Consider the following 27,222-nt stretch of genomic DNA (forward strand, 5'->3'; position numbering starts at 1 on the left):
GGGGACAAGGTTTCCAAGGTGCCTTCTGGCAACCACCCAGCCCGGAGAGGGCAGAACCACGCACAGGGCAGTCGGGATCAACCAACCCTGCACCACAGTGATCTCACTGCTGCGCCCAGAGCCTTGAGAAGGGGCTCATGCTACATCTGCTGCCCATCTGCACTAACCCCCTCGGGACAAACCTCAGGGCTAGCACAGGAATAGCTGGGCTGGTCCTCCCGGCAGGGATGCCCAGAGCACAGCATCCTCATGGCAGCATGCTTGGGGCACACTTACCTTCTGCACCAGCAGCGTTTGCCAGACAGCACCCTTCCACCAGTGCTCATCTACCGAGCGATGACCTTCGGGATCAAGTCTACCTCCAGCAAGCTGGAGCTCCCCTCACCCTGGCAGGCGGGTGCCGTACCTCTGCCGCAGGCAGTGCCTCTCCTGGGACTTGACGCCTCCCCCGCAGGTCCTGGTACACGCCGTCCACTTGGTCCACTCGCCCCACCAGTACGCGGTGACGTCTGCCCCTTCCTCCAGGCTGTTGGAGGTCTGCGTCACGTCCTGCTCGAGGCATCGGGTGAGGGGCAGGGTGGGGGGAGAGAAGCAGCAGTCAGCATCCACGCGGCTGGACCGAGGGCAACCCCCTCCCAGCCTGCCCTGAGCTAACAGGGCATTTCTTTCTCCCATCTGAGGTCAAGTCTGAGATTTCCATCTTGCAAGAAACCCTGCGTTTTTCCAATTGTGTTTTCATTACAAATTGGAATGAAATGGCAATATTTGGGATTCCTCAGGAAAGGAAATGTTCATTGTTTCACACAGTTGGCAAAACCAAGCTCCCAAACAACCCTAAACCCTCCAAGTCTTTTGGTGCTCTCTGACTCTTACTCCACAGTGAATTCAGGGAGCTGAAGAGCCAGTTGCAGCCCAAAGCTTCAGCAAACCCTCAAAAAACCACTCTGCAGTGGGAGATCACGCCAGTGGATGCTCGCAGGGTGGAGGAGCCCACGTGCTCTCTTTGCAAGCACAGGTTTGTCACTTCAAGAGGGTCCTTGACACGTCTCACCCCTTGGCCAGTGCAGGCAGCATCACCACCACACGCCTGTGCTCGGTGAGGCATTTGTGTCCCTTCACAAGGGGCACTGAACCTCCTGGGGGGTCCCAGCTACTGCTCATTGCAGGGGGAGGGAGGTATTTTTCCATTCAGAATCATCTGCTGGTTTGGGGAGTTCTATTAATTCAGCATTTACTGGGAAAGGGATAATAATATCCCATGCAAAGTAAATGAAAACTCCAACCACTGTGGGGACCAAAGAAGCAGTGCTCCCCCAAGAGCAGGGCATGGACTTTCAGAGCCCTGGAAGTAACCTGTGCATGCTCTTAGTCATGGAAGGTACAACTCAGGTCAAGCCCAGACCAAAGAGCTAAACCAAGCCATACATCCTCACGCTTGCTGGAGGCCAGGTGCATGCACAGACCAGCCCTGCAAGTCCCAGGGGTTACCCATCTCAGACTATTTTAAAGCCCAGGGACCCCCCAGCAAGGCAACGTGCTTACCTGAGCTATCACAAAGACAACGTTGCCCACGAGGAGAAGGGCCAGGGTGCCTTTCAGCTGGGATCGTGCACTGATGGAGATGCTGCTCCACCTCCACTTAGGTATCTTCATCCTAGAAAGCAACCAGACACCGTACTAATTAGAACTCCCATCCAGCCCCACCGAGAGCAGGGGCTGCTCTGCAGCCTGGGTTACACAGCACGGGTCTTCTTCAGCATTCCCAGTCGGCTGAGTGACACCAACCACCAGCGACTGCAAGGGCCTGATCCTGAAGTGATATTTAATTAGTGGAAGCGTTAATGTGGTACAGGTTCACATCCCATCTTGGTGGCTATCTTCCAAACCACAGCTTTGCACTGGTTCCCAGTGGCTGCACCTGATACGACCAGTGCGAGCAGAGGCTCCAAGCCTGTCTTGGAAGAAAGCAGGGCTTACATCGAAGCAAGTGTTGAGCGAGAGCAGTGAGTAACAAGAGGTGTCCCTGGATCTAGAAAAGCAGCGCATTTAAATATCCCCATTTACAGAACTGCTCCTAGAACGAGATCAAAGGCTTCATAAACAAAAAAATGCAATTAACAGCCATTCTTTTTCCTTTTTTATTATTCGCTCCACTCTCATTCTCACCAATTCCCAGGGAAGAAGTCTGTTCTTATAGAAACCACCCACAATTAGAGAGCAGAAATGAAGTATCCCAAGTGTCAGCCTTTCATCTCTTTCTCCATCTGCCTCATGAAAGAGAGTAACCCAGAATGGCATTTTCTTAAATAAAACCCAGCTCAAAACCACAATACGTTTTATTGTGAACCTCACTGCAAGAGCCAGAAAGGAGCAGGTTTCAGGAAATCATGCTTCCAGGCAATCAAAGCAGCTCACGTCTGTAAGAAAAAGAAAAAAAAAAAAATTCTCCCCTAAGCTAATTTCCCTTGAAAAGTAACTAGACAGTATCTTTGGGAAGTAGGGGGGTGGAAGAGGTGATGCTCCTGGTGAGAGGGGGCAAGACTGCAGACCTGCAACATAAAGAGCTCCTTTCCTACCCTTTTTTCTTCTTGCAAGAGCTTTTGTAGCAGTTTTGGAAATGCAGAATTGCCGGGAACGCCAGCAAAGCTTTTGGTATCTGGCTTAGAGAAATTACCAGAGGGCTTCCAGGTCCCCAACTCCGCTTTGCGATCGCCCCAGGGTAGAGGTCCAGCATGCAATAAAAAAAAAAAAAAAAGACACTTTCCAAGAGGCAGATCCACTGATTAATGGAAGCCCAGAGCGCTTGGCTGGGGATCCCGGGGACAGGTGGCTGAGACTTGCCTTACACTTGGTTTTCATTAAGGCTTCCAGACACTCCTGACTCAAAGCCAATACCAGAGCTCGCTCAGAGTTTATCCTAGAATCGGTCAGAGCTGCATGTTTAAATAGAAAAAAAATTAAAGAGGAAGGGGCGGGGGGGGGGGGATGTCGCCGACAAGCATCGCGGAGCCGGGGGGAGCCCCGCGGACCGGCGAGCGGCGGGGCGGGGGGGGCGATGCCGGAGCGGCGGCGGCCGGGGAACCCCGGTGGGGGCTGGGGAGCGGGACGAGACCCCCCCGCCCCTTCCCCTTCCCCGAGGGGCCGGGCCGGGCCGTACCTGAGGCGGCGGGGCCGGGCGGGACGATGCTCCGGGGCCGGGCGGTAGCGGCGGCGCGGAGGAGCAGCAGCGGCGGCGGCGGCGGCCCCAGACGCTCCCTCCCTCCTTCTCCGACTTCAAAGGGGCAGCCAAAAGCGCCGGGGCTTCCAGCGAGGAGGAGCCGCCGCAGTGGCTCCCCCCAGCCCGCGCCGGCCGCTCTTATAGCGGCGAGAGGGAAGGGGGGGGGGGGGGCAGAGGGGAGGGGAGGGGGGGGCAGCGGGCGGAATTCACACCTCTCGGCCCGGGATGCCCCCACCCCGGTTAACCCCTCGCCTCCCCCCGGCGCCGGCCCGCGGCCGCCAGCCGGTTTCCTGCGGCGAGGCCGGGGGGGCACAGGCGGGGGGAGCCCGCACGCATGCGTCCCCGCCACCCGCCCGGGACAGGCAGCGCCGGGCCCCCCCTCCCCTTCCCCCCGGGCACCCCCCCGGGGAGATGCTGCCCTCCCCCACCCCGGACGGACGGTACCTGCTACCCCCCCCCCCCCTTCCCACCCCCCGTTTGGCCAAAATACTCCCGGTAGCTCCGCAAGCACCGTGCGGCCACAGCCTGGCTCTGGAAGTGCGGGGGGGGGGGGGGGGGGGGGGGGGGCTGGATGGATATGCTCTGCTAGGTTTTTAATTGCACTTTTTACTGGAAAATAAACTAAATCCCCGTGATCCTGTGTTTCTGGTGTCGTTTGCTAAGGCTCGGCATCAGTCGTGCTGCTGCAAACGGTTTTTCTGCCACGCAGGAGAACGGCGGCGGCGGTGGTGCTGGTCAGAAAATGGGCTTGGTGGGAGTGAAGAGCCATTTTGGATGAGAGCAGTGGCCCCGGCTCGGTGACAGCCGTGAGCGTGTCGTGTCTGATCTCTGTGTGTGGCAGAGAGAAAAGCCTGTGGCGTGAAGAAGGACACGACTGTACAATGTATGTAACCAAGATACGACACGTGTGGTCCCTTCTCCGCAGCCTTCACATGCAACGTGTGCTCGATGCGACACCTGCGTGGTGACACCCATTCCTGTGCATCCCCCCTGCACGGTGGTGACACCCCAGCAGCTTTGAGCTGCCCACCTGAACGATTTCCTTCATCGCACCAGAGGTGCCTCAGCTCAAGCCTTTTCTCCTTCCCCTCTAGACCCGCCCTGCACGGGGCAAAACCAGTGCTCCCAGTGGGACACCGCACCCGGCACTGGCTCTGCACCCAGGGCCATCACTGCAGTTTGCCCTGGTGATCGCCACTGGCTGCTCCTGGCCCACGTTTGGCCCCGTCACCGTTTGCCATGGGCCAGGAGCTCCCTCCTGCAGCACCTTGGGGTGTGCTCCCACCCCGCCGTGGGGCACAGATCCCTGCACAGCTCCCAGCACCCTGCTGGAACTGTGGCGAGTCCGTGGTGGTGTTAATTTGGACCCAGTCCTCCCAGGGATGGCTGTGTGAAGCTGAGCAGAGAATCCGTCCCAAAAAATTTACATGGGAAATGAAGTCTCCTTTTCTGTTTGGCTAAATGTCTGCCAGCCTGTTTTAATTTACCCAGCTAGGTTGATTTGCAACTTTCAATTTTCCATCGGTTGGCTGTGACCAGGACACTGGGAAAATTTAGGACTTGAGTTCACCCAACTTCTGCATTTCAAAATATCCCAGCCCGAGACACGCAGGAGAAAACCCTTTCCGTTTTGGAACAACCGGGAGGGAAAAGTCTGAACACGAGAGGTTTTAAAAGCATCAAAATATTTCACATTGAAAACGCCAGAGCAGCCTGGGTCAGTGTGAGCCCCAGCGTCCCCCCAGTGCTCCCCCCAGCCCTGGGGTTTGGCAGGAGGTTGCACCCCGGGACACCCCATCCCCGGGTGACCCCACAGCCCATCCTGCCGCAGGGATACCCCAAGGGCTGGGGAGGACTGGGAGGGGGGAGGCTGTCCCTGAGGCAAGCGCTGGGGGAGCCGGCAGCCGGTGAGACGCATTTGGTCTCTGTGCTGCACCAAAAGTTCATCAAAGCCAAAGGATTTTTTTTTTAATTTTTTTTTATGAAACAGTTGAGATGACTCAGCGGTTTCTGACGCAATCCCCGTTTCATCGGAAAATTCCTAACCAGCTCCTAGTGGCAACTGATTGCTCCCATAAATCACGCAGTGTTATCCCTGGCCGCAGCAGCGCGGCTTACGCAGCCCCGGCCCGTCCTCGTGAAATCAGCAGGAGCGATGCCATCACCTCAGTGGGAGCAAAAACAGCCCCGAAAACAGAACGCACCGGAGAGCAGATCCAAAATACGAGCCTCCGGCCAGCTTCACATCAGCCAAACCCCACGGCTCCAACGTGGGGCTGGACCAACCCCAGCTCCCACCACCCCAAAACCCCGGGGGGCCAGCGCTGCCCCCAAAACCCCGGGGCCGCGGGTGCTGCTGCCAAGGCTGCCGGCAGGTACGGCATTAATCACCGACGGCCGGGCTCAGACGACAGCGTTTTTTATCTCCCAGTTTTTGGCATAAGCGTTAGAAATGATTTGCAGATGTTATTTACTGCTTTTGGGCTTGGAGTAAATTGAGACAAGATGCACCTGCATGGACAGTGAGAGGTTTTCCCACCCAGGGACGGTCGCTGCGGGCCCGTATTGGACTTTCCCAGGGAAATTTAGGATTTGGGTGAGGGTCGCTGAGCCAGCCCTGCTCCCAGCATCCCGGCGCTGCGCATTCACCTCCCGGCACCGCACAAGGTGGGGTCTTACCCCAGCAGCCACCCCAAGGGAACCGCAGCAGCCGTCCGGCAGGCAGCTGCCAGGCTTTCCATCCCAAACTGGTGCAGTGCATAATTCAGAGTGCAAATAAAAGGAGCGACAGACACTCCAAAATAACCTTCTCCAGCCGGGGAAGAGTCGCCGGCAACTGGCTGCTGGTTTGGCCGGAGAAGTGCCTGGAGAGGAAAGGAGTTTCCTTGACTGAAATGAGTTCAACAAAGTGCTGGGCTGGGCACTGTCGCTGCCCAGCGGGAGCCGGGGCTGCTCAGCCGAATTGAAGCACTCTGCATTTTGCAGGATCAGGCCCTCTCTCACCTAGGGAGGGGTGGGGGGATCCCTTTGCAGTGGCAGCTTTTGCTGCAGTAGAGGGACCCCCATCCTTGACCTGGAGCAGAGAGTGATGGTAGGCTCCGATCCAGGCACAAGACATCGTTCATCTCGCTGTGCTCCCCGTTGTGGGACACCAGCCTGACCCAAGCACCAGCCCTCGGACCCGTTGGAGCGTACACCCAGCACCACCGAGCCCCAAGTATGTCCCTAGGGCAGGTCCTCCGTGAACAGCGTACCACAGGACCTGCTCTTGGTGAGCCAGAGCCACGGCCCAGCCAGAGGCTGCGGCGTTCCAGCATCGCTTTCCTGGCAAAATTAGCCCTTTTCTGGCTCTGCCCTTGAGCCAGCACAGCAGATGGGATGGCTCTGCCATAGCCAGCCCCACCAAAACCTCTGCTCAGGTCCAGGAGAGCCAGGCTGAAGGAGGAGTGGGAGCGTGGTCTGGAGTTTGTTAGCCCAGGACCCCCCAGCAGATTCATCTTTGCTCAGGGATGAGACAATTAACCGATTTTCTTCTTTTTAAGACTGCCTACAGAAGTGACCTGTTTTTCAACACTTCTGCACAGCTACACACGTTATTTCCAGGCGAGCCCGGAGCAGTGTGGGCAGATTTAAGTCATCCACGGAGCGGGTGAGGTCCCTGCATGATCAGGACATTGCCAGGGGGGATCAAACTGTGGCAAAGCCCCAAAAAAAGGCCCTGGCAGCCAGCCCTACCTTCTTCTCAAGAGCTGTGGCTATGGCCTACTGCTGGGTAACTAAAACAAGCAAGAGGAGACCAAAAAAAGTGTCCTTTGGAGACAGTCTCGATCCCTTGCAGAGTGACCTACGGCGCAGTGTTGGGCAAGACACTTCATCTCTGCGTGCCTCCATACAATGTGGATAGCAATGATTTATACTATGTTAGCGTGAGGGTTTCATCCATGGAGATTTGCAAAATGTTGAGTCAAACAAGCCGAAGCCACCAAGCTGCTCTTGCCATCAGATTCCTATTAAAAAAATACTTCTGGGCAGTTTGAAAGCCACAAGCGACCACAGTGACCCCAGGTACAGTCATGGCCATAGAGTTTCAACGGCTTTAAATGCCTCCTTTTTCTCTGCAGATTCCTTTAAAATTAACATTTACCTGTCTCCAAAGAGTACACATCCTCGAAAGAACCTGGAGGAGCTTCCAGACGAGTCACGCTTAGTTCAAAATTTTAGCTATGCAAAGATTAAAAAAAAAAAAAAAGAGTACAAAGCCTTTTCTTTTAATGGAATGAGTCTCGCATGGAAGTTGTGCAGTATTGTGCTGAGGGACATCAGCTATGCAGCATTGCCAACCACAGGCATTCAAAACTCATGATTCAGACTCCCCCAAACCCTAAGACTGGTTTTGTACCCTTCTGGATTTTGAGCCTTGAAGCATAATAACTTCAAGATTTTCTCTTCCAAAAATGACATTTTTGACCAATGGGGCAAGAACTGAGACCCTCACACCATCACTGGGCTCCAGGAATCATGACTGTAAAAAAAAACCAACAAAGAAACCCAACATTAAACACCATGAAATAAGCAATAAACCCCTGCACTGCCTCCCTGAATTTGGCAGTGGGACAGCCACCCCGAGCAGCTGGGACACCCCGAAGGGCACGAGCAATGGAAACCTGGTGACAAGAAAAGAGACATCCTCACCGTTAATGGTGACATGTTTGCAATGGGCCATGACAGGGGAGAGGAGGAGGGAAGAACGAAAAGTCCCTAAGGAAAAAAGAAGCAGGGATACCTGCAAGGAATATGTGTAATAGGTTTATTCAACGGGGAGATGGGAAGGGGGAATATTTTAACGGCAAGTATTCAGCTAAAGCTGCCTAAAATGAGCCAGGCCTTACGGAGAATGGATATTTTAAGTGGCAATTTATTCCACTAATAAAAACAGGAGGATGCAGGTGCTTTGGCAGGGCTGTGGACGGGAGCGGGCGAGCGCTGCGGTTGCTCAGAGCCGGGTCTGCAGCGCCGGCCGCGCGAGGGGCTCCAGCACAGCTGGTGGCTCTGCGTTTATTGGCCTCCTGTTCCCTGGTGCCAGGGCCTGTGTGTGGATTTCAGTTATCCAGAAAGCACTCCCCGCAGCGGCGGCCCGTGCGAGAGCTCTGATCACAGGCTGCGGTAGGCCATGAGAGGGATTTTATCCAGATGCTACAGCCCTTCCTTCTCCAGCTGGACAGGGAAGGGCTTGTGCCCGTGGGCTGCCCCACGCTTGCACCAGGCCCTTTGACGCCAAGAGGTTTCTTGATCAAATTCCCAAGGCCGAGCAGCAAGAAAATGAGAAATCTTTTCAAGCTGGATTGGTGTCGTGCTCGTCATCAAATTGCTCAGGGCTCCTTGAGGGTGACTGTGCTGCTCCAGAGCCACGGCTCTTGCACACCACCCTCCTGACTAGGGAGCTTTTCACCATCACCCCTAAGTCCAGAGTGCACAAGTCAAAGCGTCGTGGCGATGAAAAATTAGACTCTGAAGTGATGCAAGTGGCAAAAAACACTTTACAGTAAGCCCTGACTTGGCACAGCCGTCGTGCATACCCGCTCACGCCGGAGCTGTATGGCAGCACTGCAAACTGCAAGCCCATATAGAAGCTGCAACCTTGACTCTCCGTTTTAGTGTCGTTATCACCATTTTTTCAAACCTGGCAGTAACCAGGGACACGCAATGGAGCAGGTTTCCATTCTGATACAGTCTATAGCACACACAGCTCATCCTATACTTATCCCAAGGAGAATATACTCTCAATACTCTCGTTTGGCACAGATCCCTCATCCTCTATTCCCATGCATGCTGCTTTCAAACTATCACCCTCATATTAAAAAGAAAACTATCTATGTCTCTCTCCTTCACTGCAATGTCTGAGGGGAAAGGGTAGAAGTGCTTACAGAAAGTCATGGTTAATGTTACCCTGGAAGGATCCAGGACAGCATACCAGAACCTGGTTTTGGCATCTAGGAACCAGTTTTCAGCCATATATATCACCGTTCCTGCGTGCACTCTGGTCCACACAAAATTAGTCCTGTGGAATGTAGATTTAAGATTTGCTTTCCAGAAGTGCTTAAACGCAGGAGCTAAAATTTGCTCTTTCTACATTTCCTACCTGTTTAGGAGAGAAGGAACAAAGTCCTGGCCCTTTGTTACTTGGGTTCCTTCCCAGGAAGGTTTGCAAAGCCCATGTCTAGTGCTGCGGTTTGTTTGCAGCCCGAACAAAGACCTTTTAAGCAGCAGCTCCCGACAGGAGCTCACCACCTGCCTGCCCCTTGCCTTGCAGTTTACTTTGGGGTCTCTTTTTCAATAATAGCTGGAACACGTGTGCGAACCGGTATGATTTTTTTCCTCTGTGCCTACAGCACTGGCTGCAAACCAAACGCCAGCCCAGGGTGTGCAGCTGGGGAGAGAAAAAAAAAAAAAAAAAAAAACCACCACAAAAAAAACCCAAAAAAACCCCAAAACAACAACCTGCGGAATGTTTTCTTTCTTGAGAGCTCCAACACGTCCCTGCTCAGAGGAGTACTTGCTATGGCTGGTACTTGCTGCATCCAGCAGACAACAGGGTTTCCTTTCCAGTGGGCTTCAGCCAGATTTTGGGCAAAGGATGGGGCTGAGGAGAATGCATTTAACAACTGCTTGATCATATTTTTCACCTGATGCTATCTGGCTTGTTGCACAACCACCTCCCTTGCACATCCTTGCAAATGGTGACTTGTTGCACAACTGCCATGTCCCTGCCAATGGTCCCACGAGGATTTGCACCCAGACGTGGAAGTTTTTCCTCACCAACAGGTTTCGAGCTGTGTTTTCACCTCTCTGCCACCAGCCTCGTGGCCACAAAAGCAGGGTGGATGCGGTTTTCTTAGCCAGGAATCCAGAGTGGTTTGTGCAACCAGTTAACCCAACCTCACTTGAAACCCTCCCAGAGACAAGCCCGGCTGTACAGCACACAGCAGCCCTGAGCACCTTCCTCAGTCCAAGCAGATCGTGCAAGAATAACAGGGAATAATGGACACGTGTGAGGATATGGCACAGAAAAGGAGCAGGGTACTTCAGGGTGTGCTGGTGCTCAGCTCCACTTCCCGCTCAGGGCTGGATGCCTGGGGAGAAGCAGAGTATTTATGTGCTGACTTGGAGGGATTAATTTTCACAGTAAATGGGGACACCAGCGTTTTTCACTATTTATTGGTAGAGATTCAATTTTGCAGGGGTTTGTGGTAAGTTTATGGCTTGTCCAGGCAGGAGGGCGGCTGGAGACACGGTGTGGGCAATGTGGAGCCCCCGCGCTCTGCCCAGGGAAGCTGCCTGCAGCCGACCGGGGAACGTGGATGGTTCCTGCAGCATCAGCTTAAAACCAGAGCCCTGCACAGCTCATCTCAGCTGTGCCTGAGGAAGGCTCTCACACAGCCCTCTCGGGTCAGTGCTTTAATGCTGTTGTGCCATTCTCACTGTGCACACAACAGCCCTGCGCTCCCCCCCTTCCCGGAGCCCTTTCCAACTTGGCTGGAGTGGTTTAAAGAGCATTTTTTTTTTCTCCGTGCATGCCTGCCTTTCCACCAGACCCCTTCCCCGGGGACAGGCAAGCCCATCCTATCAGCCTCAGAAATAGTCGGTGGCTCGTATCACAGCTCTCACCCTCCTCCCCAAACCCGCAGCCACAAAGGCGGTTGCTCAAGCGTAACATTCCTGCTCCCTGCGGCCCGGGAACAGCTGTACCGAAAAGATGCCGAGAATCCCTGCGAGGCTCCAAGGAAAAGATATTAACCCAGGAGGGGAGCAGCAGTGATATAATAAAAAGTCATAATAAAACAGAGAAGCCACTGAGTGGATTAGCAGCCCAAACGCCGCTTGGCTTTTGGTCTCCTTTCCTCCAGCTTTTCTGCACCGCATGGTGATCTGCTCAAATTCCTCCACCCCAGAGACGCTCAGCTTCTGAATTTCAGACAGATCTCCTGGAGGTGTCCACGCTGCAAAGCCTGAGGGCATGGCTGAGAAATTTAACTCCACCCGAGCTCATAGGAGGGTATACAGGCTCTGGCAGCAGGCGTTAGATGCTGCATCACCCGAGCTCCCCGATGCCTGTGCTCTGCCAGAGCAGGGCCACTTGCTCCAGGTCTGCCCTCATGGGGAAATAAGAGGCAGTTTTGGAACTTGGTGTGTATTTCTCAGGTACAGCAAAGGTAGCAGGATACATGCCACTGATTTAAAAACCCTATTTTAAACTAGTTCTTCCCTACTGACCTACTGACCCAGGCACAGAGCAGGGGTGGGATGCAGAGATGGGGTGTCCCCATGGGGAGCAAGCGAACCTGCAGCCCTCACCCACTGTGCACCCAGATCCGACCCCCAGCACAAGGCGTGCAGGGACAACATTCCCCTTCGCTCCTTTAGAAACACCCGGGGTGATATCGGGGGGCACAGAGCATCTGCTGCCAGGAGCCACCGGCTGCGTCAAGAATTTTGCTGTTGGGGAGAGACGGGAGCGAAGGGGGCGGCTGTGGCAGCAGCAGCTGCTGTTCCCTGCCCGCAGCCTTCCCGGCCACACAGGGCATTTAAATTTTAAAGCACGCTCGCCACGGCTGTTTTCTCCACCGTCCCCGTCCAGTTCAGAGAGACCCTGTCCCCGGGAGCCACCGGCCCACGAGGCACCCATGGGTTCGCTGGTGGCCAAGCTCCTTCTGCCCACCATCAGCACCTTGGTCTTCCTCCCCACCATCAGCATCGCGGCCAAGCGGCGTTTCCACATGGAAGCCATGGTTTACTTCTTCACCATGTTCTTCGTGGCGGTAAGATGTCCCCATATCCCCCCCTCTCTGCGTGTTTCATCCCCTTGAATGCCTCCTGCATCGGGTCTCCACCGGGAAGGGTAACTGGATTTCACCACCAGCAGCAAGCGTGACCCCCAGAATATCCATTTTCAGTTATTTCCCACCGTGTGAGTTGCTGAGTAGCTGATTCTTCAGTTTAGGGTGTCCTGAGGGGTGGCCTTACATAGATTTAATGCTGGTTTATGATTGTGAGGTTAGGGAGAGGGTCTGGGTGCAAAGAGACTTGATTGATTTGCAATGTTTTGGAGCTGGTTTTTCTCTTTGTTTCACAGCTGGTAAGTGGCCATGCTGAATTTGGGGTTTAAATTGTATCCAGAGTCTCTTGCTATGTTCCTGTCATTTTAGCCAAAAGCACTTAGCTGAATTATTGATTTTGCAATTGCTAACTGGTGATGGGAGCAATGCTAGAGTCAGGGGATTTTCTGCACTGGGAAAGGAGATATTAAAACATGCTGCTGAGTTATCAAGAAAAATAATTATTAACCCTCCACCCTGGCAGAGCAGTTTGAAAATGTGTGTTCCACCAGGCTCAGAATTGCTCTGCCTTCCCTTGTGTGGGAGTAATGAGTGGAGAAAGTCAGTTGTCTGTACATATACAAAATAATTCATATTCTTGCTCCTGGCAGTAAGCTGCCCTGTGCTTTGTATTGCTGCTGAGCACCTCCGTACTCACACAGGTTAAGCACCTAAAGCAGCGTTTCCAGTGGAAAAAAAATCTCCTTTTTAACCCCGTGGCAATGCTCTGCTAAAGAATATGAAGGAAATAACTCAGCAACCCAACCAATACTGCATTTACTTCTTCTCCCCACCCATCTCATGAGGGTTGTGACATCCCTTGCATAGAGACAGAGAAACTGAGGCAGGGAGGAGGTAAAGGACCTTTCTGGTGTGAAAATCTCTTCCACAGCAGCAGGGCTGTGACCCAGGCCGGTCTCTTATTCCGAAGGATCCACCATTTAAGCCTCCAATTAAAGCAAAATGCATGGGGAGAAATTCTGCCAGTTCCATAAAAACTACAGGACTAGTTAATAAAAACGTCCCAACCGAGCTCCCCCCCCAGCTCCCCAGGGAAGCCAGACATCTACGATTTCATTTTGCACTGGTTCTGTGTCTGCTCCACCTCCCCGAGAAGTCAATAGGAAAATTGGCACGTGTTTCGACGGGAGGTGGAACAGGTCCTCGCTGAAGAGATTGAAGAGGCAAAATATCTGTGCGTGGGGAAGGGAAGGAAGGGAAGGCAGCTGCCAGCATGGCTGGGGGGGTAGGAAGGGCAGCAGCTGCTGCTGTTGCCTTTCTTGTAGCATCCCACTCCTCCCCCCCCAGGAGACCTCGTCAGAGCAGTGAAAGCATATGTCCATCGCAGACAAGTGCTGCGACGCCAGCCAGAAACACGCTCTTTGTCTTCCACCCTTTCTTCCCCCCTGTCTCCAGACTCCCCGAACCGAATCTCAAACGGGGAAAAGAATTACGGCCGTGGTGCGATCTTTTCTAGAAACTGCAACGAGCCAAAGGACTTGCAGCAATTCCCATTATAAATAATATCAGCATCCCCGCTGGGCCATGACAGCGAGGATTGTTCCAAGGGCGTCCTGCCAAGCAGTGAAGGGACTTCAGAAACAGTGAAGCACGCTGGTGCTACCACTAGAAAACTCACAGGGCTGAGTGCTCGGAGGAAAAGGCGAGCACCAGGCAAACACTGGGAGCATTCCTCTGATTGCACTGGAAAATTTCTCTTGGCTTGGTTTGCATTTATCTTGCCTGACAATGACTTTTTTTTTTTTTTGCAAATAACCTAATCAATGAGCTAATGGGCAGGAACCGGTGGCTTTTAAGGGAATGCACTAATGAGTGAATTCCCCAGTATTCAGACTCTGGCCATATAAACCCCATTTAGCCTGGACAGTGACCTGGCATCCATACGCTTTTCATCAGGACACTCATTTTGAATTGTTTTACAAGAATCTTTCGCAATTAGAACCATAACCCCAGTCCTCCTGCTGGAGACGACATCCCCGCACCGCCTGCGGCTCAGCTCGAAGCAGCTTGGTCATCAGATTGCAGATTCTGGCACAGACCAGGAGGCAAACTAAAGCTCATCCACAAATAATCTGTACTAAGAGAGAAGAATGCTGTTTCTCAGGCAATTTGCAATCAGGAATGGTGACATTATCTCTCAAATACATTCATTACTGCGTATCAGTGACCCTGGTGTATTTGAGACTGTTCTGTTCTGGCTGGTCATCCTCTCAACAGCCACACAAAGGTTGTTTCAAGCCAACTGATAAGAGCCTTTACCTTGCTAGTCTGTGGGTGAGGAAATCATTTTCTAAATGCTTTTTTTTTTTTTTTTTAAATAGATTTACCATGCATGTGATGGCCCCGGTTTATCAGTGTTGTGCTTCATGCGCTACGATCTCCTGGAGTACTTCAGCATCTATGGCACAGCTCTGTCCATCTGGGTGTCCCTGATGGGTAAGCACTGGTTTCTCACGGTTCCTACCCAGCACCAATGTTTGCAGGTCGGGCAGGATTTGTCAGCATCACTGGTGGGGTGGTTAGTGAGTACAGTCCCCAGAAATGCTGTTGCCTTTGAGCTCCCAACTGCAAGACTTAGGTCTGAGACTGTCTTCTGGAAGTCAGCCCGTGCTATGGTTTAATCCATTTTTATATCATTAATTCCTTGGAAAGCCATTGCTCTCGGTGGGGTCCAGACACACATAAAAACTGCCCTGAGTGGTGGCTGGGGAAGTTTTGCTCTTGGAGATAAACAGAGTTCTGGCGCCTGGTGTTTGTGTTAGTCGGGTGTCCCTCTGCCTTCACCAGCTCTTATGCATGTCCTTACAACAGCAGAATTATTTATTTCAAATTGGCAAGGAACACATGAAGCCCTGTGCTTTAGTTCAAGGCAGGACAGTGCTATGAGATGACTTCGTTTGAGACCTCATATATCAGGGGATTTACCATTTCTCCTCATTTTCCCCATACTGACCCATCAGCTTGTCCTGATTTGGTGGCATTAAGAACTGCAGAATCTGCCACTTCCCTTGGTAGCATGCAAATCAAAGTGGTTTAGACAGAATAAATATAGCTCCCTAGTTTATCAAAAGCCTAGTCTGAGCTGACAGGAAATATTAGATCTGCTCAGAAAAAGTAGAAATATATTTCACTTCCTTTTTCTTAAAAATCCTGAGCCTTGCCACATTATTCTGTTTTCCTCTCCCACACTGCCTTCCTCTCTTTTTTTCCCATTTTGTTCCTCATTTGCCATTGAAACAAGGTATAACAGAAATGAAAAAAAAATACAACAGAACTGAAGAAGGATGAACATTTCAAACCTATTATTTTCCCATCTTGCCAACACGTTTTTTTGAATGACATGAATATTTCTGAGAGAAGAGAGTAGGGTAAGGAGAGAGATGAGGGGACTGAAACTTTCCAACAGCAAAGGCTTTGCTCAACAGATTTGGATCATCTCTAGCAGCCACACACCCAGTCCTCACTCCGGGCAGGCAGGGTCCACAGCCCTCCCAGTGCTGAACTGGGGACCTTATGCACAGCCCCAAAGTAACCATTGGACTGACCCTCTGCCCCCCGGCGCTCCAAGGATGTGCAGGACCTCTGGCCGGGATGGGGGACTCCTGCAGCATCCCCACCTCCGGGCATGGGTCCATCCCTCCTCCCTTCACTGCCGAGCAGCACAAGCAGCAGCATCCCCCTTCCAGGGCATGCAACAGGGTAAATCTTCCATGCAGGGAAAAATGAGTGGGGGGAATATTAACCTTAGAAATGGCCCTGCTCCCCCATGGTGCGAGTCCCAAGGTGGGCTCCCACACTGTCCATGTCACTTCAGTGCTCTCTCTTCTTGGCTAGGAAAGGCAACGAGGCAAATCGTCTCTGAAGGGCATTTTCAGTAGGTACCAGCAGTGTCAGGGTACGGCAGAGCTGGTCCAGACACTTTGGCTCCTTGCAGCAAAATTCAACTTGATTGCTTCATTACTGCATTCAAAAACCTTACCAAAAAATACAAATCCCGGACTACGACGTTTAAAATATTGACCCGCAGGGAAACAACAGAGATTAAAATGCGGACATTATCCCTTAGCCAAACTCCCTATAAAACCACGATCCAAGGACATGGAAGGTGTGGTGACTGAAGCCCAGGGAAGCCTCTCGCTGTGGCTTGTAAAGCCCGAGCGCACATGTGCGGACGCAGACCCTCGGGCACGCTTCCCGGAATGCAAATCCAGGACAGCCATAACACAGCTGTGCGAGCTGGAAAAGCATGGAGCCCACTGGGATCCATAACTTTTATCAGTTATTACCCCATTCTGTGCTAAACAAAAGCCTCTAATAATTTACTCACACTGGCGACTTCCAGCTTGCAAAACTCAAGCAGGTGCCGGCATGGCTGGGCAGCCCGATCCCCATCACGCCAGCTAGCGCAGTCCTACCGGAGCGGAGTGTTGGAAGCTGTATTGGGGTGAGGTGGTGGGTTTGGGAGGGTTAGAGCTGTAGGATGAACCCGAGAGCCGATGGTGGCCTCACCGAGTGCAAGTGTCTTTGCCTCTGACTTCTGGGTCAAGGCAGGAAAGGGAAATACAGGTAGGAAATCTCCTTTAGCTTCCGCACGCAACACTGAACACAAGACCCTGAATATCAGCTCCTAGACCCACCACTCAGACGCCTCAGGGTGGTTCATTTTGCCCCCATGTGCCTCAGTTTCCCCAGCTGTGAGGCATAAGAAGGGCAAATCAGAGCTGGATGCAATGCTGAGGGTCCCCAGGGTAGGCAGGACAGACGCCAGTAAGGCTTTAGGTGAGCAGCCGAGGAAAGGGGTGGGAGAGCTGACGCTCCCTGTGCTCGGTGCCACGCAGCCCTGGCAGAGTTTGACGAGCCGAAGAGATCGACCTTCGTCATGTTCGGCGTCCTCACCATCGCCGTGAGGATCTACCATGACCGCTGGGGCTACGGCGTCTACTCGGGACCCATCGGGACGGCTGTCCTGGTGATAACTGTGAAATGGGTACGTAGGGAAGGGCACCGTGTCGGGGCTTTGCAGGATGCTCGTGGCAGGGAAGGGGCTGAGTCCTGTACAGAGGGGTCTGGCCTGTGCCAGCGGTTTCCTCCTCAAGGTCCAGCTCACTGCACAGGTCATCCCAGTGATTAAACAGCACTTCTTCAACCCGAGCAGAAAGCAGGCAGACAGCGAGCAGCCTTTGTGATAAACGCCAGATTCAATCAGTCTGAGCAATCTACCACACCTCCTGTTCCTGCGTTTCTAATCAGGAGGAACGTATTTATGGAGTTTTTACAGCTACACAGAGGCAGAGGGGTCTGGTAATCTGCCCCAGAGCCGGTTGATGATGTGCATAAAATGCGGTGATAAAGTGGGAAGGAATCTCTCTGAACCTGTCTGGGACAGTCGAGCACTGCGTGCCGCCTCTGCTCCGCACAGGGCAGACGCTGTGGCCTCGGGTGGATGGTGATGGCAGAGCCATTGGCAGGAGCAGGCATGGCCGTCAAAGGGAAAGAAAAAGGATTCCGTGATGGGGTAAAAATTGCAGGGGGACGCTGCTGAGCGTCATGGAAATATAGTGATGCAAGTCCCAGGTACGTGCTGTCACTAAGCCCAATCTACCGCCCGGCTGGCGCCTAAAAGCAAGTGGCCACGATGGGGAGGGGATGGGCAAGGAGGGGACCAAGATCACCCTGTGCCTCCCTGCCTGCAGAGGCTGTGCTGGAACCCACTCTCCCAGAGACAGGCTCTGTGAGGGCACCTGAGCTGGGTTTGGGGCTGAATATTAAGAAAACAGCATTATGATCAGGAATGCAGCAGAAGGACGAGTTGCAGCACACAAGCAGAGGTGCTTCCCATGTGCAGGCAGAGCCCGCAGCCCGGGGCAGCCAGTCTGAGGGCTTTGTGTGGTTGTACTTCAGCATTCACAGGATCTTTTGGATGCAGAACAATCAGCTAAGTGCGGGTGAATACGCTTGTTGTGCTCTCTCTTTCCTTCCAGCTACAAAAGATGAAAGAGAAGAAAGGGCTTTATCCAGACAAGAGTGTCTACACCCAACAGATCGGTCCTGGCTTCTGTTTCGGGGCGTTAGCGCTGATGCTGAGGTTCTTCTTTGAGGTACCTGTTTGCACACTCAACCACCCTGACTTGACAAGGTGTAAAGGACATTACTAAGACAGGAGACCTCTCTTTTTGCACCGCTGGGCTGTGTCTAGACTTGGACAAAACCTAGCTCAGCTGTGAGTCTTGGGGGTTGGCGTGCCAGGTCTGGTGGCAGGGACAAGGGTCCCTTCCTGCTTGTCCCTATCTGAGCCCCTGGCCCGTTAACTGCAGCGTGGGCAGGGACAGACGTGACAGCAAGTGATTACGCAGGGTGATGCTCACTCTCCTTTTCATAGAATCATTCAGGCCGGAAAAGACCCTTGTAAGTGAGTCACAAGGACATGGGCCACGCTTTCTGCAGCTGTACATGGTCCTCAGAATGGCTTTGTCAAACACGAGCGGGGTTTTTTGGAAACTGGGCATGGGTGACTTAAGGACACCACGCAGAACCACGGCAAGGACTGGATCTGACCCAGGCATAGTTGGATCCAAAACTGCCTCACGCTAAGGAAAAGCCTCTCGGTTGACTCCCAGGGGCCCTCAATCCCATGTTTATAACCTTTTGCTCTCGCCGCTGGCCAGTCTGCCCGTCCTGCGCAAAAGGGTCCGTCTGTCCCGCACGGGGAAGGCGATAACCCCCTGACACAGCTGCCGGTCACGCCTGCGCTCAGCCCCGCCGTTACGGCTGCTCTGTGCATTGGGAGCTGCTAGATACAACCTCACAGTCATCCCCAAGGATTATTTTTCAAAGCATTTAGTAATTGCAAATTCTAGCAGAACATAAAAATGTCACTTAGCAGCAACCGCCTCCCCCCGCACCCCGGCCTCACCGCCGCGTCCTTTGCGGGGTAATGAAACACTTCATTCAAGAATTGGGAAATGTGCAAATTGGAACGTGTTAAATCCACTTTGCTTTTTCTTTTTAAGGCTGGAAATCCTTTCTTCTTTGACAGCAAAAAGAGGCAGAAGGCTCAGGAATTTTTTATTTTTTTTTTTTTATTCCTTTCCTTTTGGCTACTTGCAGAAACGTAATGTTTTGCACCTAACGTAGAGCCCCCCCAGCACCCCTGCTCCTGCAGCCCCGGCAGGGCTCCCTAACGCTCTCCCCGCTTGCAGGAGTGGGATTACACCTACGTGCACAGCTTCTACCACTGCGCCTTGGCCATGGCCTTCGTGCTGCTGCTGCCCAAGGAGAACAAGAAGGCCGGGAGCGCCGGGACCCCTGCCAGGCTGGACTGCTCCACGCTCTGCTGCTGCGTCTGAGCCGCCCGGGCGAGCGGGGCACTTGCTTTTCTGCTCCTGACGTGATGGAGAAGTGCAACCAAAAGCAAAATGCCAGCCTGCTGCATTTTTCTGTGGGACACTGGCATCTTTTCCCACGAGCGATGTGCACACCCTGGGATATTCTTCCCTGGAAGGTCTTCACCTTTCCACCACCAGCCCCAGCAGAGGTTGTGATTCCAGTTTGGGTCATACCCATACTTCTCCCCGGAGAAGCACTTCTGTGGGCTGTGACCCTGTCCCCTGTCCCAGGAGACCCTTGCACTCTCAGGCTACGTTACCACCCAGGCTATACCTTGAACAGGCTCTGGAGGACCTGAGTTATCCCTTCTGTGCAGATTTACCCAGCCTGAGCATATGGGGCTTTTTTGGTCATGCCCAATTAACAGAACCTGTATTTTTGTGAGATATATGCTATTTTATTTATGCATTCTCTTGATGTAAATAATCTATACTAACAAAGACTTTGCAAGTGTGCCATGCCAGTACTTCTTAAGCGGCGCAAGAAACTTTCCACCTCAGCCCCGCTCAGTCGAGGGCAGATGCCAGCCCCAGAGCAGAACTCAGGGCACAGCCCCCCCCTCCTCTGCCCACAGCCCCCCACCCCGGCCTGGAGGGAGCTGCAACATTGGGCACTTTGTGCTTGCAGACCTGTCGAAGCAGCACAGGCAGCAGGTGCCCATGCGGAGAGTCTCATTAGTATGGAAAGTACATGGAAAATTAGAGGCAGAGAAAAGAAGCTCCTGGAGGGAGAGGGAGGGCTGTAAGCCTATAACATCTCCTCTAACAGACTATTTACTATAGCAGAAGTGTATGATTTATTTAGACTGTCTGGGAAAAATGCCAAGACTATATGTCATGGACAATTAGAGCAGTATTGATATACAGTGATGTCCACAGAAAGCCTACATTAAGCCTGGGTTCCTCTGGAAGAGAAATCCACCCCGGTCATTCATCAGAGCAACTTCCTGCGAAGGGGCAACAACCAAAACCAAATGAGCTTCCAACAAAAATATAAATGAATTATGAACCCCCGAGCATCCAAGAGTCCCTGGCAAGTGGTGGCACAGCCGACGCAGCTGCACGCAGAGGCAGTGCTAGCAAAGAATTCTCAAAGTGTTCACCAGCACCCAAACCAACACAGCACACCAGGTCTTTTTCAGCATCCGTCCCTTGGGATGTTTTGCAAAATGTTCTGAGGGTTTGTGGGCACCACTTTCCCCATCGCTTGCACGCTGCTGGAGTACTTTGCCACATGAGGACTGCTCCGGACATCCCCAAAAAACAGTCACAGGTGCTCCAACTCCTAACTCAGAGCTGAGAGCGAGAAACACCTCGGCACTGTGTGCAAGGGCGGTCTCTGAGCGTGTGCAGCCACTTCCCGAGGGGTCACCCACACGGGTGTCCCACGGCCAGGGCCACGCTGGCTCTCGCTGAGCCACTGTGAGCACATCTCTGGGTGTGCATTACCCCCCGTGCAAATACTCAACACTGACCCTCCCTAGGAGCCTGACTAGCAGTGCCAGCAGCCTTCATCCCTCCACATCCCTCTGCTGCTTCTGCAGCTGCTGGTCAGAGGCAGCCTCACACACACACACACACACACACACCCCCCCACACCCTCAGCTCATTTTGTGACCGTTTGGCCCCTCCTGGGCTGCGGTGACGTGCATAACCCTGCAGCAAGACCCACCGGTTCATGGGCAGCATGGGCATGGGGAGAGCCTCGTGTGGGTAAAGCGCTGGGACGAGAAGTGCTGGGTAACTGCAACGCCTTACCATGGCTGAACAGGAGGGAGAAAAGGTTGGCAAACCCCATGCAAACCAGGAGGGCTCATTTGCTAAGGCCCAGCTGAGTAAATGAAAGCTCCTGTTCCCACCTGCCATGTATTCAGGTGTTACACACCAAAAAAAAAACCAAACCAAAAAGCGTACTGCAGACAATAAAATCCAAGGCAAGGTTTCCTTTTTCCCCTCTCCCTTGCTGATGCCCCAGGGTGCTGCTCCGACTGTGCAAACCATCCATCCCTTTGCACCCCGGTGCAGGACCAGCACCCACCCTCGGGGCTGAAACACAGGCGGGTACACCCACAGGGTCCCTGCCACGGCATCAGCCCCGCGCCGGCGGCAGCACCCGCTGCGGCAGGACCCGGCACCCCAACACCCAAGAGGAAGGTGCACGCCCGGAATTCTCTATCACCCCGGCAGGATATCCCCTGCAATACAAATGCAGGGAAATATTATAAACATTTACAGCAACGTAGACAAAACAGTCTCTTGTAACCTTTTAGCGCTGCCGAGAGCTTTGCCTGTAAGAGCTCTTGAGCCCCTGCCAGAAATTCTTGCTGTTTTCATAAGAGTAGGTGTTTTCGTCTAAGGTGCAGTCTGAGTGCTGTGACCTTTGTCATGTCTGCTACTGAAATTTCCTGCTTCTCTGTTATTCTCTTCTTTGGTAAGACGATATGAAACCCAAAACTTTTATTGCCCCTTTTAAAGCGTCTTTATAGCTCCCCGTCTACTTCATATACTGTCTTATTCTCGAATGCTGGGATATTACTTATGGGATCCGGGCTTGATGCTGCAAAAGGCATTTGGGTTTCACGAAGCCCAAACCGCCTGGGGTTTTTTTAAGATCAGCTGGGGGGGTGGGGGTGGGGGGGAGAAGTAAAAAAGAAAGAAAAAAGGAAAAAAGGAATGAGAGGGGAAGGACTGGGCTTTCCACTCTGGAGGCATCAGCATCTGCTACCAGCACAGTGACAAGGGCAGGCAGGAGCCTGCCAGCCTCCCCCCTGCTCTGCGATGCCTCCCCAGGCACAAAATCCCATCTGCTTTGTGTCTGGGCCAGCGTGGGGTGCCAACTGGCCCTGTGGGGCCAGCATCGCATGGCCTCCCTTCCCACGCCTCCGTCCCCTGCCAGCTCTGCCCTGGAGCCCGCAGCTCAGATGTGGCCAGACACCACAGCCCGTGTCGGATCTGGTGGCTGCGGCACATCTGCCCTGGAGCTGGCACTGGGGGAGGCCAGCCCAGCTCGGGGGGCTCCCATACACCTCATTTCCCTGCTCGGCTTCAGCATCGGGACAGACCATATGAAGGATGTGAGTCCCCAGGCGAGGGCTGAGGTAAAGCCACAACAGCCAAGCGTTCGTGGTCCCATGCCACCCCTCGGGCTGTGGGGCATCGCCTCCGCCACATGCAGGGACTGCGGTGGCAGGGATGCCCTGGGACCTCGCTCACCGTTATGTGCTCCCCAGTATCCCCACCACGGGAGGAGCAGGGACCTGGCATGATGGAGGGGACACGAAGATCCCGTCAGGGATCTCGCAGCAGGCAGAGGGACCAGTGGGCAGTGACAGGGTGGAACCGTCCCCTCCAGGACAATCATGTTCCCCCACGCTCGCCTACAGCAGGGCTGGGATGAGAGGGGAATTAGGACCTACTCCTGCTCCAGGGGAGGCTTCCAGAGATGTCTAGTCGGGCTCAGTGCCAGCTAATCTTCCAGGCAAACTTTATCCAGATCCCTTTGGCTGCAGAAAGCGAAAAACTAGCCAGACCAAAACATAAAAGCCTAGTTTCTGCTGCCAGCTGTATGGGGCACTCCAGAAAATGCCTTATCACCATGTGATTTTGAAAGACCGCTTTGGGTTTTTTTCCACACGCTGTTCTTCCCTCCTCACCCTCGCACCGCCGATCCTCCATGCGTGTTCAAGGTTGTGAGCCAGCCAGCCAGCCCTGCCAGGTTAACTCACCGACCATGGGGCCAAGGTTTTCCTTCTACCATTTTTATGCCCTTTAGGCTACGGCAATGCCATCCCACTTCAGAAAGTGCTGTTGCTCCATCCTGAGGCACATGCAGCTCATCGGGAGTGGTGATGGACATCCCAAGGAGATGCATCCACCAGGACTTCCAGAGAAGTTCTACTCCTCCCAGGGAGGGCCAAAGAAACCTGATGCCCCTGGAAATTCAGGAGTGGTGATTTCTCGTGCAGGTAAAGGCAGAAGCTCTGTGGGGAGCCCCAGGGAGGGGTCTTGCCTTGGGGTCCTCCATTGGCCTCCAGTTCTGATGTGCACGAGACATCTGTGCCCTGTAACAGGGATAAACCAGGTCTGCAGGGGGAAAGGGGAGTCACCACCAATGCCCTGCACATGCCCAGAGCTCCGAGCCCTGGGACATGGTACAGATGAACTATGAGAAACCAGCCCCATCTGTCAGCCTGGAAAAAAGGGGAGATGGAGAAACAGAAACCCCTATCTGGAGCCATTTGGTATCTCTCAGCTTCGCTCCTGTTAGCCCAGCCCCAACACCTATCTTTTTCTGGTGCATAAAGAAGGTCTCCTGCACTTCAGAGGAGCTGGGGAGCACCCAGGAAGAGTAGGGTGGGATTTGCTGTGGCTGGCGCTGCTCTGCAGAAACAAACCCTTTCTGCAGCAGCACGGTGGAGTCAGCACATGCAGCCGCGGGGGTCAGTGAAGTGGTACCTCCTGCACGGGTGCGAAGCAGCCTAACCCAGCACCACAGGAGAAAAAAACATTGATGCGTCAGGGTTTTGCTTAAAGCAATGCCATGCAACATCCCGGCAGGTTTCTTTTCTCCTGCTCTTCCCTCTCAGCCTTTCAGCAAGACTTCCAACTGAACATTCCAGCCCATTTGGTGCGGGCAGGGCAGCCCCGTCCCGGCACCCCACGGTAGTGACGGGGTATTTTCAGGGCACGGAGGAGCTTGGCTGAGGCTCTGCAGACAGGCTGAGCTGCTCGGCTCCCAGCGGGGTCGGGCAGGGAGCCCCTCGCACACTCGCAGGTGTCCACTCCCCCCGGCAGCACCGGAGACGGACGCGAGTGATGGACTTGACCCAAGCAACCGAACTCCAGCACTGAGTCCCTGACCCAGGGAAGGGCAGATGCAACGCAGCCAGGCTCGCTCGGCTCTTGCAGGGATGCTTTCACAGCTGCAAAAACCCGCTCCAGGTCCAGGTTCGGAGTCTCCAGCCTCCCCACTCCTCCGGTGGAGCGGTCCCAGGGAGCGGCGGTCCAAGGTTTTTGGTTTAGGCCAATCTCCCAGAAATTCTGTCATCATGCAGTGCATCACGCACACTCCCGGATCCGCATTACACAGAGGATGGCCCCGGTCCAGCGCCTCTTAAAGCCAGTGGAAAAACCCTCCCTCGCTACGATGGGAGCTGGCTCGGGCCGTATACAATCTGACAGATACCACGGAGTGAGAGAAGTTGTTTTAATCTGGGAATATCTTGTGGCCCCAAAGCTTCTTCTAGAGATGGACAGGACAGCATGGCTGCAGAGCGGGTGCTGCTAAGAAAAGTTCCCAACCTTACAACAGCTTTTCAATGCGCGTTTAACGAACCATTGTTATCTGATCCATGTGCTCCAAACGCAGGAGAACTGCTCGGGTTTCCAACTGCACACATCATCTGATGCTCATAAAACAAGCTGATGTGTCTGGGAAGCCCCAGACCCAAAGAAACTTTATGTCAATGGGCGAAGAAGTCAACAATGCTTTAAGAAACACCCGCGTGGACAGACGGGGATGGTGGCTGCTCTCCCCGGCTTACCTATGGTTTTCCAGCAGAGCAAATGTTCACCGATAAAACTCACAATCTCCTTATAGAGGCAAATTCTGTTTTGCCTGTGAAAGGGAAGGTTTGGGGGAAGTTTTACATGTGTCTCCCCTCTCCTTCTATGTCTTTATTTGCATTTTCATTTTCACAGTAGTTGAGCTAATCTGAATGGGGCAGGAACGCAGGTCCAGGTTATAACCAAAGTATCAGGTAGCACCTTCACATCTGGAAGGGATTTTGACACAAGTTCTCCCAGACTGTTACAGACAGTTTAAAAGCAAAATCTGATAAATAGCAAATGTTTAACAAGTCAATAGGAAGCTGCATTTGCAAGAACATGTGGCTCTAACCGGTCTAGCACTGCCGCATTGCCAAAGCCCTTCAAACGCATACGCACACGTACCTGCAGCACGCAGTGAGGGTTTGTCATGGCTCTGCCTGGTCCTGGTCTCAGTTACAGAGGGAAGGATTAAAGACAGATGTGTCTTTGTATGTCCAGACATGTCCAACAGCCTGCTTCAACGCCTGAGAAGGTCCTGAGCCTCTCTGCTTTGGTGGTAAAGGGCTTGCTTCTCCTTCCCTGCCTAAACCAAGTCCCCTTCGTTTTTTGTATGTCCCCCGCAACCTTGTGTTTAAGGTGGGAAGAGGATAAAGGAAGCCAGAAAGCTCAGGGAAGCACCGCAGAGCCCGTCCCTGTGAACTTGCTCTCACACCAGGCACGCTGGCCCCTGACACAGGAGTGTTGGGAGCTGCACCGGCCGGTGAGGACCCAGTCAAGTTGCTGCACCGAAGGTCTGAAACACACAAGGTCTCCCCTCAGTTTAGCACAGATTGGGGTCCGTCAGAGCTCCAACCTAAAAGCCAGACGTGCTTCCACCTTTGAAAAAACTTTGTCATCTGTTGAGAGCCAGTCTCCACGGGGCAGAGGCCGATGGCCACCCGGACAATGCCCTCCTGGGGAGAAGTGCCACAGCAAGCAAAACATCCTGACACAAAAGCTCTTGTGGTGTTGCAACCCTGCCTGGTTTGGGGAGACTTCATACCAATAGATAAATGACTACCCAAAATGTGGAAAGAGGCATTAAAATAGAGAGAATTATGCAAGGAGGGGGGAGCAGAGGGGGAGACAGAGGAATAAGTGACCAGGAAAACCACCAGAAACCCTCCGGGATGCCTGCCTATATTTAAAGATAATGTGTCCAGCTGTCTTGCCAAGTCCCACTCGTTTGGAGCTAGGCTCATGTTTTGGATTAATTTTAAAGCAGTTCCTAAAGCATCTCACTCGCGCAAGGAAGAATTTTTGCCTCCTTGGCCAAGGTGACCTTTTAAAAAAATCTCACTCACTATTTTTCAACCTCTCACTCATTTAAAATTGTCATCGCCCATGAGCTGCGGGGCACTTGGTGCAGACAATTCTTTTTCTCACCAGCCCCGTGGCCCCAGAGCATCCTGGAGTGGGGCTGGGGCTGGGTGTAAGGATGTGGGGACGGGGGACAGGGAACATTTCCCTGCAAGTCAGGACCCTTCCCCTCTCCTGGGAGCATCACCAAACTGAGGGTGAGAGCAGAAATGACCCCAGAAATTGGGATACATGAGCCTCTCCAAGCACCCCACCATGAGCTGGTTGAAATTTTTCCACGGAAACTTCCACAGAAATTCAGATTATTTTTTTTTTACTAAAATATCATGTGGATGCAGGCGTGTGCTCTCCAGACCAGTGCCTTTGTCCAGGGAAGGGAAAAATAAACTGCAACTATTGCCCCCAAACTGTGACTTTTCCATTGTATGTAGGTTTTCTCCTCAGTTCTTTGCTCAGATCCACCCCAGAAGGAGCCACCTCAAGACGTGCCCCAGTTGCTCAGTGTCTGTGGGGAGGATGCATTCAAGAAGCGTCACCCCCAGGTCCCCCCAGCTCCCAGCCACAACAGGGACAGTTTTTGAGCAGAAACATGAGAACAGTCGCTCCCAGAAACACCACCCAGCCCACCTTCTCGCCCAGGCATCCGCAGCATCCTAATCGCCCTGGAATCCAAAGCACGTCCACTACAGGCCCGTCAGATGCTTCCCATTTAGCTTAAACATTTTGCAAAATGCTCAGCCACTGACTCACCGCAGGGCCGGGGGCGAGCTGGCACGTCGACGGTGCTCAGCTGCCCTCGCCGCACCGCGGCAGGATC

At 53.3% G+C, this 27,222-nt stretch overlaps 2 protein-coding genes across 8 annotated transcripts in view; one reads left to right on the forward strand and one right to left on the reverse strand.

Annotated features, from left to right (window-relative positions):
- ADAMTSL2 (ADAMTS like 2) overlaps positions 1 to 3,302 on the reverse strand; it is a 28,578-nt gene extending 25,276 nt beyond the window's left edge. For 2 of the 7 annotated variants that reach the window (XM_074923676.1, XM_074923681.1), the window contains exons 1-4: positions 3,158 to 3,302; positions 2,675 to 2,933; positions 1,543 to 1,654; positions 407 to 549 (exon numbers count right to left, since the gene is read on the reverse strand). In XM_074923676.1, the coding sequence (XP_074779777.1) occupies positions 407 to 549; positions 1,543 to 1,654; positions 2,675 to 2,859 (440 nt within the window). In that variant the 5' untranslated portion in view covers positions 2,860 to 2,933; positions 3,158 to 3,302. The other 5 variants (XM_074923675.1, XM_074923677.1, XM_074923678.1 and 2 more) reach the window with 5 other exon arrangements.
- Positions 3,303 to 11,898: 8,596 nt separating this feature from the next.
- On the forward strand, positions 11,899 to 19,457 carry MYMK (myomaker, myoblast fusion factor). Its single transcript, XM_074923967.1, has 5 exons — positions 11,899 to 12,033; positions 14,433 to 14,547; positions 16,950 to 17,098; positions 18,093 to 18,209; positions 19,311 to 19,457. The coding sequence occupies exons 1-5, from the start codon at positions 11,899 to 11,901 to the stop codon at positions 19,455 to 19,457; spliced, it is 663 nt and encodes a 220-aa protein (XP_074780068.1).
- Positions 19,458 to 27,222: the final 7,765 nt, after the last annotated feature.

Source organism: Athene noctua, chromosome 20, assembly GCF_965140245.1.
Source record: "Athene noctua chromosome 20, bAthNoc1.hap1.1, whole genome shotgun sequence".
Taxonomy (NCBI): domain Eukaryota; kingdom Metazoa; phylum Chordata; class Aves; order Strigiformes; family Strigidae; genus Athene; species Athene noctua.